The sequence below is a fragment of the Lactuca virosa genome, chromosome 1 (assembly GCF_052849685.1).
Source record: "Lactuca virosa cultivar CGN04683 chromosome 1, Lactuca_virosa_CGN04683_v6, whole genome shotgun sequence".
Lineage (NCBI taxonomy): Eukaryota > Viridiplantae > Streptophyta > Magnoliopsida > Asterales > Asteraceae > Lactuca > Lactuca virosa.
In genome coordinates, this window is record NC_136426.1 from 208,763,449 (window position 1) to 208,782,258 (window position 18,810).

Below are 18,810 nucleotides of genomic sequence, written 5' to 3' on the forward strand. Positions count from 1 at the left end.
ATGCTTCATCTTCTCTTTGGAATCCAAAGCTGTATAGACTTCATCTAAAACTAGAGTGTCACGGCTATAGATAATAGTATCATGAAAATGGCTATAGGATTCTGGCAACGACGACAGTAAGAATAGAGCCAAGTCTTCATCTTCATACTGAACATCCATATTCTCTAAGTTATTTACTAACTCTTTAAATGTGGATATATGTTCAGTTAAAGAGCCTCCTTCAATCATCTTGAGATTGAACAATCGTTGCTTCAAATGCAACTTGTTTGGTAAGCTCTTGGTCATCAACAGTTGCTCCAACTTTAGCCATAAAGAAGCCGCTGACGTTTCTTTTAGAACATCTTGCAAAACATCGTTTGACAAGTGCAAACGAATCTGGGATAAAGCGTTCAGATCTTTCATCTCCTTTTCTTCTTCGGTCCATGTATCGGGCATCTTATTGAAACCCAAGAGCGCCTTGTGTAAATCCATCTGAATGAGAATGTCTCTCATCTTTACTTGCCACAACGGAAATCGGGTGTTACGATCCAGTAGTGGAATATCGTATTTTACCGAAGACATGATTAATTACTTGATAAAATGATCCCAACGAGCTAATATCACAACCCGGATGCTCTGATACCAATTGTTGTAAAATACGACGGATACGAATTGACTTAAATAATATAGCTCAATGCGGAATGGGATCAAAAATTATCAAAGCGTAATAATCACAACGTAATACGAATAAAATAAATAGAATAGAGACACAGGAATTTACGTGGAAACCCAAATCGGAAAAAAAAAACCACGGGCGGAGGAAGCCGAGAAACAATTCACTATAATTTGCAGTGTTTACAGGGATTATGAAAGAGATTACAAATAGAGTGGGAGAGCTAAAATACACGGTGGTGTATAAGTATATATATTTAATGCTTTTCTATATATACTTTGATTTTGGTTCGTGTGTTTATGATGAAAATGGCTTAGGCTATTTATAGCCAAAGGGAATGTAATATGAAAGGAAAAGAAAAAAGAGTTTTTCGTCCAAAAATTGTTGCGCCTTCTAATTTGACTTGTTTATACCGCGCCTCCATTGTTGACCCAAAAAGCATGCGCCTAATATTTACCAAACAAGTTGCCAATCCATATTACCGTCCATTCTCATTTTCAAACATTTCACACTTATATTACTATTCATAGTCAAACTATGAATAGTAAATGATAAGTTATAGAAATAACCCCTGAACTATTTGCCACTTGCTAATTTTGGAGGCAACATTTTCCACATGAACGTTTTCTTTCTTTAGTTCATCTATGTACCCCTCCCAATAAGTTACATCACGATTGTGTAAAGACCTACCCAAAACTTTAAGAGCCATTGGATGTCCTTCACAATACTTTACTAGCTTTTCTGACACCTCTTCGTAACCTACCTTGGGATCATTGCACATAAATGCATGATAACACAACAGGTTTTTTGATCCAATCATTGATAAGCCTTCAAGCTTGTGCTCCACATACTTGGGTTTAATGTTCCTTTTGAAAAGTGCACAACTCTTTGTAAACCATGCATTTTTTTTTGTTATCATGATTTTGGTTACGGGATGAAAACCTTTGCTTCCAAGTAATGCATCTAATTGGTCAAGACTACCAATATCATCTAGAACCAGAAACACTTTTTTATGAGCTACTGCATTCTCTATCATTGAGGTGTATGTAGAAACATCATGAACTTGAACTGAACTCCATTTTAAAATGTCATCATAGAGTTGTTTTTGTACATCAAGAATCCCATTAGATTTTTCATCACATCTTCCAGTGATATTTTCAATGAAACTGCTTGTGTCAAATTCATGAAAATGTAATGTATACACATATTTGGCTAAAGACGTCTTCCCCATTCCACCCAGACCCAATATAGTGAGTAGATTTGTCGTATGTGAAGATGCATCTTTCAACCATGAAGTGACGAATTTAATGGAATTGTCCATCCCAATAAGTTGTGGCAGTGGAAACCTTGAGGGTATTCATAATTTATGGAAGATGCCGTTGACAATTTCATCAATAAGCTCCACCTCTATCCTGGAATTTGATTTTAGTAAGAACCAAAAGAGACAATCCAAAAAACTAACATAATGCCATATTGGAGATTTAATTTTTTTTTAAATATCCAAATCAAAATCATAGCATATTAAGCTATTCTTTGATTAAGTTTTTAACATCATAAAGATTATCGTATTTGCAATTGTAACCATATAAGCCCATAATGTGCAAGGTCATAATTATTATCTATAATAAGACAAGAGCCACCAATGTAATAGAAGATTTTGTTAACGGGCCACCAAGATTTCAGTGTTTCTACAATACCACCAAACTTAAATATCGATGTAGTATTGCATGAATCATAACAAAATGTTAGTCAATAGTTATAACTTAGCCTTTAGTACTTACAAGAACATTTATTCATCATAATAACAGATGACATGATTTGAAGATAGAATGATATAAAATAGTAAAAGAAAAATAAAAGCATTCAAAATTTGGTTTATTAATTGATAGCATATAAAAATCACTGAAATGGATTATCTAAATGAATTTATATATGATAAGTAATAAATGCATAAGAAATGTGTTAAAATTAGCAAAATGGTTAACCTGCCTATATGAATTAACTTATGTAATCACATAATTGCAAAGATTAGAATCAACTTCAAGCATTTCTTTAAGATTTATCCAAATTTAAACACATCAAAAAATATAACTATTAGATGATTATGAAGAAACATATTGAAATGCATAAGGAAAAGATGCAATTGAGTTTCATGCACTAATTTATCAAATATAAAAGGAGTAAGGAAATATGGGTTAGAAAGTAGTTACCTGCCATTTGCATCCTTCCCTTTTAAATCAGCAACTTCTATAAGTGCCTTATTCCATCTCTCCATCTTTTGAGCCCATTGACTTCTTTTATTTTCATCTGTCTCTGCCTCCATCTTTTGTCTATGCTTATCCATTGCATCTCCAAAGCTACTTTGTTGTTTCCTGACATGGGTGGGCTCCACATGATAAAAGATGGGAATTACAATATGTTTGGATGTCCTACGTTGCTCAAGGATCAGCACCAGTTCATCAAGACACCATGTGGAAGCAGCATAGTTCCTGGATGATTTAATAGCACTCTCCAATTCTGGTTTCAGATCTTCCCCTGTTTCAATCTCTTCATCATCTAAGAAGGTAGTGATGTTGGCATGAATGAGAGCATTATAAAGGTGATTAGTGAAACTATTACGAGTGTCAACACCTCTGAAACTTAAAAATACATCATATCCACGACCATGAGTTGATGAAGAAGATGAAGATCCTTCTGAAATCTCATGGAGTTCAACCATTATGAGTTATGGGTTGAGGAGCCTTCACCTTTCCCAACAACCTCTGAAACTCAGTTTCCTCCAGACATCATCAGAAAGTAAATAGTGCGTTCTGAAGCTTTTAGATCCCACGCTTTCCTTACTTGTGCCTCAATCTCAAGATCCCATATGTAATGTCTCTACAGTCTACATAAAATCAAAAGTATTAATACCTTATGCAACTTAATTCTCATCAAACAGTCTAAACCCCTAAAATAACACCTTATAGTCTTCTATTGCATAAGCTTTGCTGACGAACATGGTAGTTGTTAAATTGACAAGGAATTAGACCATGAATTCACCGATTTAGGATCTGACACTGCTCTAGCAAAATCCTAACTTTGGAATATAACACCCAAAAGTACTTCACGAAAACTGAGATGTCTTACAATCTAGCTTCAATAGTTCAGAAAGCTTTACAGAAAGGGAACATCACCAGGCAATTTAGTGTTACTACAAAATGAGTATATATGAGACGTAAAATGCGCTTTCATAATTCATAGTTACCTGCTTACGCGATGACAAAGAGGTCTGAAGCGGCGATGATACAAGACGAACCAACGGCGATTAGAAAAGAATTGAAGACGACTGAAAATTACAAAAGCGAACGGCGGTAAGTCTTCATGCAAACGGCCAGTCAACGAGGAAGGGAGACGACAAGAGACGAGAATGTTTTTCGTTTCACAAGTTTTCTTAATATATTATCATGCAGGATGAACATTAACGTTGGTGGCCTTATCCTAACTCAATCGTAAGGTGCTTGTTGAATGTTGATTCTGTGCTAATAGGTCACGTGTTTGAGTTTTTTTTTGTTTTTTTTCTTAGTGTACGTCCGTTTCTTTTACATGGATTAAAAAATATAATGTAATCGGATTTTACCCGACCCATATACCCGGCCCAGATCTGGGTCCAAGTCCCCTAAGTAGTTTTTTACATCTTCACCTTAAAATTTAAATTCATTCACGAATTTTGGTTTTACAATGTTGTTATTCCAGGTTTAACTGATTTTTAACATTTTTTATGATTTAATACTTAAACCGGATCGAAGTCCTTAAATTTCTTTTTTTTAGATTTTAGATCCAGTTTTATTTTAGTTTAAGAATTTTGTATCTACAACTTATATTGTTTTGAATAACTTTCATTACTTTTACCACTTTTGTTTGTTTTTATGATATTAGTACAATTTTTTTTAAAGAAAAATTCCAAACTTTAATTTCATATTTTTTGTATATGTATTTTAAACCTTTGTTTTTTTTTTCAAATAAATATATTTTACATGTTTTTATATATTTTATTACAATTTTGTTTTTTACAAGTTTGTTTTACATTAAAACATAATATTTTTTCCATGTTTAATTAATATATCTTAATTATCATCGTACAACGAATGAGAAGGCAAACGGACAACATGTTGCGCCGCTAAGCCTTTTTGTATGGTAAAGTCAATTCTTTTGAAAACTACATCCATAAATTTAAGGATATAACATTGTTATGCATGATCCGTTGTACTCTATTAAGAATCTCCACAACATCCGGTGCAAAAAACCCAAACGTATCAAATGCAAAATGTATGAACACGTGTTGATTTACGAAATTACTGTTTTACATCTTTGTTTTTATGCATTTATTTATAATATTTTTATGCTTTTACAAAATATTTTTTTTTCAACTTTAATTTTATGTAACTTTAAACATTGGTTTTCTTTGGAAAATTAATTTTTTTTCCAATCTCTTTTATAATTTATTATTGATTTTTTTAAAATTTTGTTTTAACAAAAAGAAATTATAAATTTTTTTTTTACATTTATATAACATTTTCTTTCTCGAAATATAATCTTTTTTCAACTTTGTTTTTCAAAATTGCTTTTTACAAGATTTTTCATTCGTTAATTTAGTTCTTTTATAATTTTTTATATCTTTGTTTTATGCAGGTTTAAAAGAAGTTTACAATTTAACATAGAGTCAATATATAAGATTATAGAAGCTCATTAAATGATGAAAAAAATCACAACTATTTCCATATTGTATATAGCCAAAGCCACCTTATGGAAATTACTTTATAATCTTTGTCTACAGTATCTGCATAATTAAACCTAATTCTAATATTATAATTGCATCCAACGAGGTTATACATTCTAGTAAGATATACAATTATCATGGTTGGTGAGACAAAATGAGTAATATTTTTAAGACAAAACTGCAAAAATGGTCCCTGTGGTATGTATTTTTTGGGGGTTTTAGTCTAAACTACGATTTTTTTTATTGGTGGTTTTTTAGCCATGTTTGTATGTAAATTTGGTCCCTCGTAATATTGAAATGACTATAATGCCCTTCTGATATATTTTTTATGTTTTTTTCTATTTAATTTAAATGAAAAAGAAAATAAATAATTAATTTGGGCCCACATCTCTCTCTCTCTCTCTCTCTTTCTCTCTCTCTCTCTCTCTCTCTCTCTCTCTCTCTCTCTCTCTCTCTCTCTCTCTTGTGAAATCAAGAACATACCATTTATTGTTGCATCCTCAAAATCATGTTCGTCCTCATACCAATGTCCAAACAAACCTTCATCCTCACCATTCATCTCCTCTTCTTCGCTCACCTGCTCATCTTCTCCTATTTCCAGTAGGGAACACACCCAAATCGTCGATGGTACTACACCCAAATCTTGACTTCTGGTGGTGCTACAAACAGAATGAAAGCTTCATCCCCACCGACTCACGATTCCACCCTTCTCGCTTCCACCGTCGCTCATACTATCGCTGTGTCTGACTCCTTTCGTTCCTTTGGTGCAAGAGAATGAAACCAAACGACACCACCACCATTATTTGTGTCTTCGTTGTTTCTCCTAATCTATTGGTATCGCCAGAATCAATTGAAGCCACAAACGAATTTGGGGGCTTTCAGAGGATTTCATCATCTGTGCTTGGATGTTTCTCCTTGCCCCGTTGAAACATTGGAAGAAAAGGAAGCTAGTTATGATTTCTTCTCCTCCCTACTGATTAGTTTCATATCCTTTCTTCTTCCAGTGTTTTTTTTTTTTTTTTGCTTTATTTTTTTCGAAAATGGTCTAATAGATGGATTTGGGAGGGTCGATGGTTAAAGGTGATGGATTTGTATTTCAATTACTCCTTTTTCAAATTTGATCTGGAAGATGGATATAGGTTTTAAGTGTATGTGTATTTTGAAGAAGTCTAGAAAATCTGATAAGTGTATGTGATTTCAAGAAACCTAGAAAATATGATATGTTTTTCTTGTTGCTATTGTATCTTCAAGTGTTATTAAAAGAAAATCATGTTTGAGATGGGTTTTAGTGTATATGTTTGTTGAATCTGAACCCAGATCTTCATACGGTTCATCTCAAGATCTGGGTTTGTATGATCGTATTATTGGGGGGGGGGGGGGGGGGGAGGGGAGAGAGAGAGAGAGAGAGAGAGAGAGAGAGAGAGAGAGAGAATGTGGGCCCCTTGTTATTTTTTTAATTATTAAAATAAATAAATTGTTATTTGATTTAAAAAGAAATGAAAGAAAAATAGAAAATAAATACCCCAAGGGTATTACAGTCATTTCACTATTCAGAGGGACCAAAAACGCAACGAAACCGGTCCAAAAGGACCACGAAACCAAAAAACTCGTGGTTTGGACTAAAACCCCAAAAAAATGCATACCACAGGGACCGTTTTTGCAATTTTTTCTATTTTTAATACTATTTTATTAATTACGATTTTGTTTATATTTATTATTTGGCGGAAGATAAATTAACTGAATACTTTGCAAGTGGTATATCTGTTTTATCATAAAAGTGACAACACAAGTTCGAATCCAACCTGCTTCATCTTTTGCCTCACCCAACTTCTAAATTTTGCATATTTCATCCCGTAGCTATATTTTGTTTTATATTTGGTGTCATTCAACATTTTTTTTAATTACAATTATGACCCAATTTGTAGTTTCTATTTCAAATTTTATCCAAGTATTGTTTTTTTTTCTTTTAATTTAGAGAAAAAGAATATTACTATATATTTCGTTAACTTTTTTTTTTACCAAAAATATGGTTTACAAATTCTTTTATATTTTGCAACTTTATTTTTAATGAAATCGTTTTCACAAAATTATTTTTGTATGAGATCAAATTCATATATATTTTTTTGTATTTTCGTTTTTATCATTATTTTCCTGTTTTCTACATCTTTGTTTCATGTGTCATTTTTAATGATTTTTCCATTGTTAGAAATAGTTTTTCTGTTGTTGGTTCATGAAGTTACACCTACTTAATTCATGAAATTCCTCTAAATGATCAAATTGCCCTTCTAGTCACAATCTCTTTCAAAGTCAAACATTTCTAAATTATGGGTTCTTACGTTAGGGTTTCTGAGAAATTTACACGGTGAGTAAATTATGGTGTTTAGGCACTACAAGAAAAAGGTGCTTTTGTGACTAAAATATTAGAAACTGGTTAATCAGTCTTGGATATCATGCATCTGAGACTGATGAATTAGTCTCGGATACTATCTAGGATTGATTTGAATGTGTGAAACATTAGAGACTAACCAAACTTATTTGAGAGTAAAATTTGTCCCTTATTTGTTTACACTAGTTTAGGCTTGGTGTGAAACACATTAGGGATTGAATTTTATACTCGAATAGAGTAACACATTAGGGACTAAGTTCGGTTGCTGATAGACTTGTGCTAGTTTTGATTATGTATGAAAAAATTTAGGTACTGAATTTCAGTCATTTATACTCGAATATAGTAACACATTAGGGACTAAGTTCGGTTGCTGATAGACTTGTGCTAGTTTTGATTATGTATGAAAAAATTTCAGTCATTGATACAACTACACAAATTTATTCTCTGCATGAGAAACTTTTTAAAGACGGAATTTTAGTCCTAAATAGAAATGCACTTTTTGACTTTCGAATGAACACTTATAACTAATTGAATTTTGTATCTAATAGTAATTATTTAGTCATGGATGCCATATAAATCATAAACTAATGAATCAATCACGAACAAAAAAAATAAATAAATAAATAAAAATAATACTCCCTCCATCCCAAAATTATTGTCCACAGACAAAAAACACACAGATTAAAGAAGCATTAATTATCACTAACTTTATACAATAAAATGACAGTTTTGTCCTTACTTTGCATTTAATGCTCCATCAAATGCTTAGTTGGTTAAGTAATAATGAGGGGATATTTTGGTAAAAATATTATTTATTTTTAGAAGTAGACTATTATTTTGGGACAAACCAAAAAGGAAAAATAGACTATAATTTTGGAACGGAAGGAGTAAAAAACTTAACTACTTTAGCCATATCACTGCACATAAATGCCATTTGTTGACATATCTTTTTGTGCCGCTGTAGAATACTTTTAGTGACACTTTTTCCATGTCACTATAAAAATTATTAGATACAAGTTTTCATAGCTATTAGACTGCATAGTATGGATTGTGAAATGACATCGGCCTTTCTAGCGGGCATCATTACCGATGAAAAACACCACCATGTGACCATATTTGTTACTGACGGTAATTTATTGAAGGCCTGGTTTTACCCGTTGCTTTTGTTGTTGAATTAGAAGATAGAGAATTCTGCCTTATGTTTTTTCATTGTTGTGTGTTGCTTTTTTATTAAAACACTCTTTATTTTCTTTGATTTTTTTCACAACTTGTAATAAGAAAATTAAATGATTTATATTCTTATTTCAACAACCTTATTTAATAATCAAGATAACCAAAATAAATGTAGTTTATTATGGAAAAGATAACATTAAGACAAATTTATGTATTCTTAAAGCTTTGATTTTTTTCTCAGAAAAATATTTTTTTTTATGAAGTTTGTGAATTGGGCTAACATGGCATGTCACATCTTCTGCTACATCATAGTTCATACCACATCAACATCCCTTCCAGCTTGACATGCCACATGTGCAGATGAGCTATTGAACATGGGTTTTTTATTAAAAAAAATAATTTACGACTACCACAAAACTTTTCTCAAAATATTGTGATTTTTCTAAAAATTTCCCTAAAAAATATGATCAGTTGTTATTTTTCTCAAAAATGTGTAATTAAGTACGTGGATTTTTGTGTTAAAAAAGTCTAATCTTTACCTCATAATGATAAAAGGGGATACTTTCCACAACTCAACAAAAGTTCCTTATTTTTCCTATACATTTTTTGCTATTTTCCTATACAAATTAGACAAAACACTATGCCAAAAAACTACAAAATACACCAAAGAAAGAGCTAAGTTTCTATGCTTATCATTCCATCCCAAGCAAGAGGGCCTTCAAGGTCTCCTATGATCTGGACAATCAGCAAATCACTCCACTGCTTGCATCCATCATTCTCATACTATAAAAGAACTACCCAAAAGTCATAAATCATAAGAATGAAGTCTTTAAAAGAATTTAAGTTGAAAAAAAGAAAAATAAAAACTCACCATTAGCTTGTAATATCCTTAGGCTTTTTTGGGAGAGATTGATATCTCCTGAATAATTGACGAAAGACATGAGGCTATACAACTTCCTTTTATCATCATATTCACTATTTTCACAACTTTCTTGCTTTCCGGTCAATCTCTCAAACATGTGAAGCTGTTGTTTTAGCAATATCTTTTTTCCTTGAACATTCGTCTCCAACATAAATTATATCCATGGATGCATCTTTCTTGTCTTCAAATTCTTTATCTGAGATTGAAACTTATTCTTAGGCATTACATGACCCTTAGTACTTACCAATTTTTGGCAATAAGACCAAATACCCAGATGAATTAAACCTATTAAGAATCAAGGATGACATCGATTATGAAAAAATCGAACAACTTTTAAGGAAATCCATTTGGGGTTCAAAACAAAATTGAATCATAGAAATTCAAAACATACGAAATCAGAACTTTGATGAAAAGTAGGTTGAGACACAAACCGGTTGTCAGCATTACCTGAGGAAATCATTGATAATGCTCTACTGAACCAATAAAAGGGTACAAAACCATCAATTTTTTTGCACAGACCCCGTTGATAGTGGAAATTATTATCGGTTCTGCTAAAATTGATTTCGAGGTTTGGGCCTCCATAGCTTAGCCCACTTGGCCTAGTTCGAGTCCAATCTGCTCCTAGCCTATTTTTCTTCAAGTTTTCTTCAATTTAAGCCCAATTTGGCTTCTCCAAATCCTCCATAGCTCGTAAACTCGCCCGATTAGTAATCTACGCACTCTTGAATATTCTCCTGCATCTTACAAATTTAAAGTTTATTTCTCTCCAAGCCTTCAAATAATCATCAAGCTCGCTCCATGTATTGTCTCCACTACCCATCAAGACCAAAATCCTCGACGTCCTCTTATTCCAATCGCTTTCCATACGTCCCGAACATTCCCGCTCCACTAATCTCCATGAAATCTGCAATAAAGCTCACGAAACTAGAAAGTACCCGAAATGGTCATAAAATAACAAAACGGAAAATATGCTTGGAAATTAACTAAATTATGGATGAAATATGCTAATATAAACTATAAAAAGAAGTAAATAAAATGAAACTATCAAATCACCCCAAGCTTAAGCCTTACTTGTCCTCAAGTAAGACGAGACTAAAATGAACTCGGGATGAACTATCCTAAGAAAAATAAAAAAATGGATAGAACCGCGGAACCTGATCACCATTAGTCAACATGGCCAGAATTGATATTGTTATTATCCCATTACTTTTTCATCCAATGACAATGGGATCATAAACCACATCTAGGACAACTCCTCTAGGTTAGTAAGGAGGGATGGTCAGTTGCAACCTCAATGGAACATGCATACAATGAAGAACATCTGTAGTAGGGAGAAAGCAGTTGGATGGGCTCACATGGAGCTCTTCTTTTTAAGTGTACACTCTTATCATGAAAGTTACGTGATCTCACGTTTGTTGGCCACTCTCAAGTGTGATTGGGTTTAGTCGCTCGGGCACCGTTGTAGGAATCAGTTCACTTAGTGTTGGCCCAAACCTCCCGTAGTATCCGACTCGACAGTCTCCCTAACATCACCAATTTGCGAAAAACAACTCGATCTATATACAATAAAACATACCTAAATAAATGAATATCAAATGCCGGGTGACTAAAATGTAGGAAAGTTTGTTCAATAATTGAACCAGTCACCCATCTAAGATAATCGCCGCTTGAAATTTGCTTGAGTTTTTTTTTTACACATATACTAGTAAACTTGAAGGTAATGCACTAACATATTGGATCTTTTTGCTCTTTATCAAGAAAACTTTTTGACTCAAAATTTGGTTCCCAAAAGTATGTAAGTGGAACCGAATGGGTAATAATAATAATAATAATAATTCGAATGGTCTAAGTGTGAAAATGACCATATGTGGAGCATAAAGATTTAAGCTCCTTTTCAAACTTGCGATTTTTCAAAAATAATGAAAATGTCCAAATGTGGACTAAAAGACTCTCTAAAATCCTAAGAAAATCGCAAAAAAATATGGTGATGTAAAGAGACCGGATATGGATTCTACTCGGGGACAAGCACCAGTGCTTCATCCTAACGGTTCAAACATGATCAAGTGTGATCCTCTAAGCGTTATTTAACCGCAAGGCTAAGAACATCCATTGCTATAGTATATCCTACAGTTGTTAGTATTTCATGCATAATTCTTCATGAAAACTACATGGCCATGATCACTTACCCCTTTAAGCTTCCAGCATCTGATCCCAAGTATGAAATCCCAAACTGTGGCTAATGTTCCCAGTTCGATGGATGAGATAACAACAAGATCTTGGACCAATAATGATACAATAACTATGAACCTGTTCCATGTCATCTAAGGGGGTGAGAATAAAAAGACAACAAAAATGCATGAATGCTAATGGTCTAAGCTAAATGTTATGCAAGAATAAAAAGTGGAAAAGAAGAAAATAAAATCTTCCCTATTTGACATGGTGGTTGAGTAGGTGACCGGTTGGGTTTCTTCTTTCTCGGGATACGTATCCTTTGAAGGGTCCGACAGATTTATCGTTTCCGGCTCTTGTGGTTGTTCTACCACTAGAGTTAGTTTCTCATTGGTAGTGGGTGGCTCAATCTCTCTTTCGTTAACCCCTATTACTTCCTTTACAGTTTCATTGACAGCATTCTCAATTTCTTCCTCCTTTCTAACAACCTCTTCCATTTCTACTTCTTCTTCCTCTTCTGCACATAACAATCTTGGGTCACCAAAACTTTTCTCATCTTTCAAATGAATGGAACATACGCTATGAGATGGGCTCTCTTCGGATGATAGTTTGTCTTGAGCTTCCATTATACTAATTGATTGAGCAAGTTGTGTTATTTGTTGCTCTAAAATTTTGAGGCTAGCTTGGGTTGTTTCCTGGAAAATTTGGGTTGAAGTGGCAATGCTTTTCACAATGTCCTCTAAGGACATGCTTGGTGTTTCAGTTTGTTGAGGAGGGTAAGGATAGGGTTCTTGGAACTGTGGAGTTGGTTGGTATTGGGTATTTCCCCATGTTTGGTATGGGTTTTGGTAATAGTTATTTCCCCAAACTTGGTTGTTGTCCCACCATTGATCATGTTGAGGCTGATTATAAATCCATTGGTTTGACCAGTAGTAGCTTCCCTTATCTTGCACTTCTTCCCATTCTCCTTGTAAATATGGACACATGTTGGAATGATGTCCATTTTGGGCGCAAAAATCACAAAGAAGAGGCATAGGTTGCACACTTTGGTCACTTTCAATCATCATAAATAACTGAGCTAGCTCAAAAAGTTGATCTTCAATGCAAGGAGTGTTCATTTTCAAGCCACCTTTTTTTTCCAAATTCAGGATTGTAAATTAGTACCTGTACGATGAGATCTGGGCATAGAGAAACAAACTGATTAAAAATAAACCAATCCCCGGCAACGGCGCCAAACATTTTGGTGGTTGTCAAGGCCAACAAAATAAATAACCCTAAATCTTTACACTAAAATAATGTATAGTGGTAAAGGGGTCGAATCCATGGAGATTGGTTCAATTTGTTACTCAATGAAAATCTCTTTGCAAAAATATTTATAAAATAACAATGAAAAATAAAAATGGGGGTTTTGGTCTTTTGAAATTACTTGAAATAAAACTAGAATTAAACTAAGAATTTAATAAGCAATTCAACAAAAGCAAGAGTTTGATATAAAATCAATGAGAGAATGATGGTTGACTTGAGGTTTCCTCACTTTGACTTTTGATGAACATATCATTAGAATCCAATGGTGCAATACTTGATTTAAATCCTTAATTTGGCTATAGTAATCCAAGAAGCTTGAGATTACCTAGACTTTTCTTAGTTGTTAAAATGGTTAGAGAAGCTCATAACAATTTCCTTAGTCAAAGTCACAATTTCCATTAAGCATGTAATTAGTGAAAGTCAACTAGCATTAAGAACCAAAAAGTCACCAAATCCAAGAGGAGTCAAATGCTTTCACTACCATGTTTGAGGAAATGTTTTTATGATTGTGTGAAGCAAAAACAACACAAAAATCATTTGTTGCTTGCTAATTTGAGGATCCTTTACTTAATCAAGAAATTAGCTAACTAATCACCACAAACACATTTAAACTCATGAATAAAAACATACAAGTAGTGATAAGTTGTTAAAACATAAAACATTCCCATAAAGATTTAAGAACAAGTTCATGGATTCTTCAACATTCAACAAAATTTCAAAGGATTAAACAAAAGTCAACAAAGATTTGCTTAGCCAAGCATGGCTAAACTTAAGAAAACAAAGTTAGTAAAGATTTTACCAAACATTCTACAAGATTCCAGAGCAAAAATGATGAAGTTCTTGAGGGTTTTTGGCCTTCCAAAAGCTCCAAAATCTCCAGAGAGTTCTTCAATTTTCAGATGTGCAAGAGTCTCCAAAAGATGGGCACCAACCTTCCTCAAATAGCCTTCCAAATGAAATTCCGAAACTGCCCCTGTAGTGCTGTGCGCGACCGCTGTGCTATTGAGCGGGTGGGTTGCGCGGATGGTTCCCGAATGTGGCCTCTTTGAGGTTTGGGCCTCCATAGCTTAGCCCACTTGGCCCAGTTCGAGTCCAATCAACTCCTAGCCCTTTTTTCTTCAAGTTTTCTTCAATTTAAGCCCAATTTGGCTTCTCCAAATCCTTCATAGCTCGTAAACTCGCCCGATTAATAATCTAAGCACTCTTGAATATTCTCCCGCATCTTGCAAATTTAAAGTTTATTTCTCTCCAAGCCTTCAAATAATCATCAAGCTCGCTCCATGCATCATCTCCACCACCCGTCAAGCTCGAAATCCCCATTGCCCTTCAAGTCCAATCGGCTCCTAAAAATCCAGTTCCGCTAGTCTCCAAAAAATCTGCAATAATGCTCAGGAAACTAGAAAGTACCCGAAATGGTCATAAAATAACAAAAATGAAAAATATGCATGGAAATTAACTAAAATTCAAATGAAATATGCTAAAATATACTATAAAAAGAAGTAAATAAAATGAAGCTATCAGAAATCCATTTGTGTAACGCCCCGTTTCTGGTACGTATTTGATCTACTTTTATATCATTTGTATTAGTGACTCGACGAGTGGCAGCCCTAACTCGTCGAGTAGATGCGAGGTTGGGACGCGGGTTTAAGTGACCTACTCGCCAAGTCCGCGCTGGGACTCGACGAGTAGGCCAGTCTGGATGAAACCCTAATTAAAGGGGTTTGCACCCTATTTAAACAATATTATGAGCTTCAGGTCCAGCCTCCATCACCTCCAGAGCATTACTTTTGAAACCTTAATTCCTTTTTGGCAAATTTGAGCTTTCTTAGTGACTTGGAGGGTTTTTGGTGCATTGTGTATCTAGTATAAGAGTTGGAAGGAAGAAGGATCAAGGGAGAAGGACTAGATCCAGGAGCAACATCAGTTTCTCTTCACTTTCAGGTAATCAAGCTCCAAACTTGACTTGTGGTTTTATAGATTTTCTCCTTTGCCCCTTTATGGAGTTTTGGGGTCAATAAGCTTGATCCTTATGACTTGGACGTCCCATGCACCCATTTAGACCTCATTTTGGGTCCTTAAAGCTTATACTTCCATGCATGCACGTAAAGTTCATAACTTTACGTGCTAGATCGATCTTAGAAGCCCAGATCTACCTTTTGGATGTGAGTTGTATGCCACAAATCGAGATTATAGAGTTGGACAATAGGCGACTCGACGAGTTGTTCTTGGAACTCGGCGAGTCCGGGGCTTCAGTCCCCAATCTGTTGTGGTTCAAAGGGACCCAGCTGAGTAATAGCAAGCATGTAGACGAGTCCAGAGGAGTGATCCGACATATTGAGATATAGCCACAATCTGGAAATCATGGGACTCGACGAGCGTTAGAACACACTCGGCGAGTCATAGTCTGGACGTGTTCATATGATGAAGGAGGACTCGACGAGTTGTTCATACAACTCGGCGAGTAAGATGAAGGTTGACTAGATGTCATTATAAAAGGGGAACTCGTCGAGTCTTTGCTAAACTCAACGAGTAGAGTCAGATTGAAGGATAAAAGAAAGGATAGGGACTCGACGAGTTGGCGGCCCAACTCGACGAGTCAGGTCAACTGGAAGTTGACTTTGACCAGGGGTAAAATGGTCATTTTACCCTAAGATTAGTTATCAGTATTTGATTAAGTGTCTTTATGGGAATTATAACCGGGGAGTTACCGGAGCAGCAGTCAGACAGTTCCCGATCAGTATTTCAGCAGTCAGCCTTACGAGGTGAGTCTCCTTCCAGTAGGAACGGGTCTACGGCCACAATGTCGGCCCGTTTAGATAACAGTAGTTCAGTATGCTTGATGTCTTTGTGATCCAGGCATGACTATGTGTTATGTGTTCCGGGCTGCGGTCCGACGCAGTATGCAGTATATGTGTTATTGTTAAATGTTATGATTATGTTATGCTATGTTCAGTCAGTTCCGGACTCCGGTCCGATGCAGTGAGCAAGGCCTAAGTCAGTTCCGGACTCCGGTCCGATGCAGAAGGCGAGGCCCTAGTTAGTTCCGGACTTCGGTCTGATGCAGTGGGCAAGGCCCAAGTCAGTTCCGGACTCCGGTCCGATGCAGAGGGCGAGGCCCTAGTTAGTTCCGGACTTCGGTCCGATGCAGTGGGCAAGGCCCAAGTCAGTTCCGGACTCCGGTCCGATGTAGAGGGTGAGGCCCTAGTCAGTTCCGGACTTCGGTCCGATGCAATGGGCAAGCTTTATTTATTATTGCATGGTATGTGGTAGTTTGGGGGATCTCACTAAGCTTCGTGCTTACAGTTTCAGTTTTGGTTTCAGGTACTTCAGCTAGCAAGGGGAAGGGCTCGAGTTGATAGCATGGCACACACCACAGTTTTAGCCTGGGAGTTAGACTCTGATATTTTGACATGACTTTGACAGCAGTTGATAAGAGACATATTTTATGATATTTTGAGACACACGACTTATGTTTTCTTATATGATATTTGGATATTATGGTTTTAGTAATGTTTTCAAACGAAATTTTTGGCTTGTATTTTTGGGTTGTTTCAATTTGGGGTACAAAACAAAATTGAATCATAGAAATTCAAAACATACAAAATCAGAACTTTGATGAAAAGTGGGTTGAGACACAAACCGGTTGTCAACATTACCTGAGGAAATCATTGATAATGCTCTACTGAACCAATAAAGGGGTACAAAACCATCAGTTTTTTCGCACAGACCCCGTCGATAGTGGAAATTATTCTCGGTTCTGCTAAAATTGATTTCGATAATTGTGGATTGACCATGAACGAATGTATAAAACTTCAAGAAAAGTAAGCTAGGGTTTGAATCGAATTTTCTCAGAGGCTTCGTCGATGCTGGGAGTCGTTCTTTGTTCACTATTCTCCGTCGGGGATGTGAGTCGTGAGGAAGAAGGGCTTGGAGGCATACTACTGAAGTTCTAATTTTTAGATTCCGTAAAAAAAGTAGCGCTTTTATATTTTAGGCCAAAACTACGTAGTTTAATGGTTGGGTATATAAAGTTGTATATGGTTATGTATATTCATCTTTTCCAAAGATAAAATAATAATAATACTTATTATACAAAAAAAATGGCTCGGCCGATTGATGATTGATAATTAACACTACTCATGATAATTTATATGGTTTTTTATGTCAAAAGTAGTGTTAATTATTGTTCTTTCAAAAAGATATATATCATTATTTTTTTTCATATACATTTTAACCATACGATTTAGAACTTACGATTAAGATGAAATACGTATTTTAAATAATATATATATATATATATATATATATATATATATATATATATATATATATATATAACCGAATAGGTTTTTTATGTTTTTTTAAATACATATAACCGAAAAATGGTTTTTAGAAAACCGATTGGACCAAACCAAAAACATATTCGGTCGATTTTGTCTTCCAATATAACGTAATAACATATCATAAGAACATGTATTTTTAAAGACATAAAAAAAATATTTTATGTAAAATAAATACATAAAAATACATATAATAAAAACTATTTTTTTATAATGCGCTAAAATACATTTTGTTTTATTTAAAAAAAATTATGTAAAAAGATATTTTTTGTAATTTATTTTTTGTTTATGTTTAACGATTTTGTTATTATATAAATTAGTTTTAGGAAAGAATGAACCAAGTGAGCATTCAATTCAATTGGTTAAGGCGTCGGTAATTTAAGGGGGTGGAGGTTATCAGTTCTAGCCGCCTTCCTATGGTCATTTAATTGTATTTTTCAAACAAACTTCAAAAATGGTCCCTGAAATGACCAAAATAGCCCCACGTGGGAGGCATGTGAGATGGCCTAACAGCCGAATATTGACGGTGTTACTAAAAAGGGTCATCCGTGCAACTTTTGCAAACCACAAGGACCATTTGCATAAAAAAAATTAACAGGAACTAAGTTTGTGACCTTTGGTAGACCATTTTTGTAATTTTGTCATCAGTTTATAATTATATTCATTTTTCCCAAAATAATAATACTTATTATACAAAAAATGGCTCAGCGGATTGAAATCATGTTATAATATCCAACCACAAACCATCTCATTTAACTAAAGGAGTTGGTTAACTTAAACAGGTTGAAAGTTCCAACTGTTAGGATCGACACACGAGAATCACACGAACATACAACACTCAACACACACTAAACTCAAGAACAACAAGATTTATAGTGGTTCGGTCTGATCTCCGACCTACGTCCACTCTCGGTAACTAGGAGTTTATATTTCTTGGTGCTAATCTGCACTCACTCTGTGTTTTTCTACATTTTATTTACAATACAAATGAGACTCATATATATAGTCTGAAATGATAATAGAATAAGAAAAGCAGCCCATGAAACATGCATACGGGAAAACTGGATCATCTCTCCTTTTCCACTTTTAACTTGCTTTTCAACCATG

At 34.6% G+C, this 18,810-nt stretch overlaps 1 protein-coding gene across 4 annotated transcripts; it reads right to left on the reverse strand.

The window, feature by feature from the left end:
- Positions 1-776: 776 nt before the first annotated feature.
- Positions 777-4,082, reverse strand: LOC145164238 (toll/interleukin-1 receptor-like protein). 4 transcript variants are annotated; one of them, XM_079082969.1, is made up of 5 exons: positions 3,897-4,082; positions 3,612-3,803; positions 3,284-3,536; positions 2,863-3,187; positions 777-2,064 (listed from the first exon to the last, which is right to left on the reverse strand). In XM_079082969.1, exons 3-5 carry the CDS (start codon positions 3,369-3,371, stop codon positions 2,010-2,012), a joined length of 468 nt encoding a protein of 155 aa, XP_078939095.1. In that variant the 5' UTR covers positions 3,372-3,536; positions 3,612-3,803; positions 3,897-4,082; the 3' UTR covers positions 777-2,009. The 4 variants fall into 4 exon arrangements, 3 of the variants coding, with proteins under 3 accessions (XP_078939095.1, XP_078939090.1, XP_078939089.1); XM_079082964.1 differs by having other exon boundaries at positions 777-2,059; positions 2,863-3,536; XM_079082963.1 differs by having other exon boundaries at positions 2,863-3,536; positions 3,897-4,081.
- Between the last annotated feature and the right edge of the window lie 14,728 nt (positions 4,083-18,810).

Excerpts from the sequence above, each read along its gene's own strand:
- LOC145164238 (XM_079082963.1), bottom strand. The coding sequence starts at position 3,371 with ATGGTTGAACTCCATGAGATTTCAGAAGGATCTTCATCTTCTTCATCA. Across the intron at positions 2,065-2,862 it reads GGGAAGGATGCAAATGGCAG|GATAGAGGTGGAGCTTATTG; the intron begins GTAACTACTTTC and ends ATCAAATTCCAG.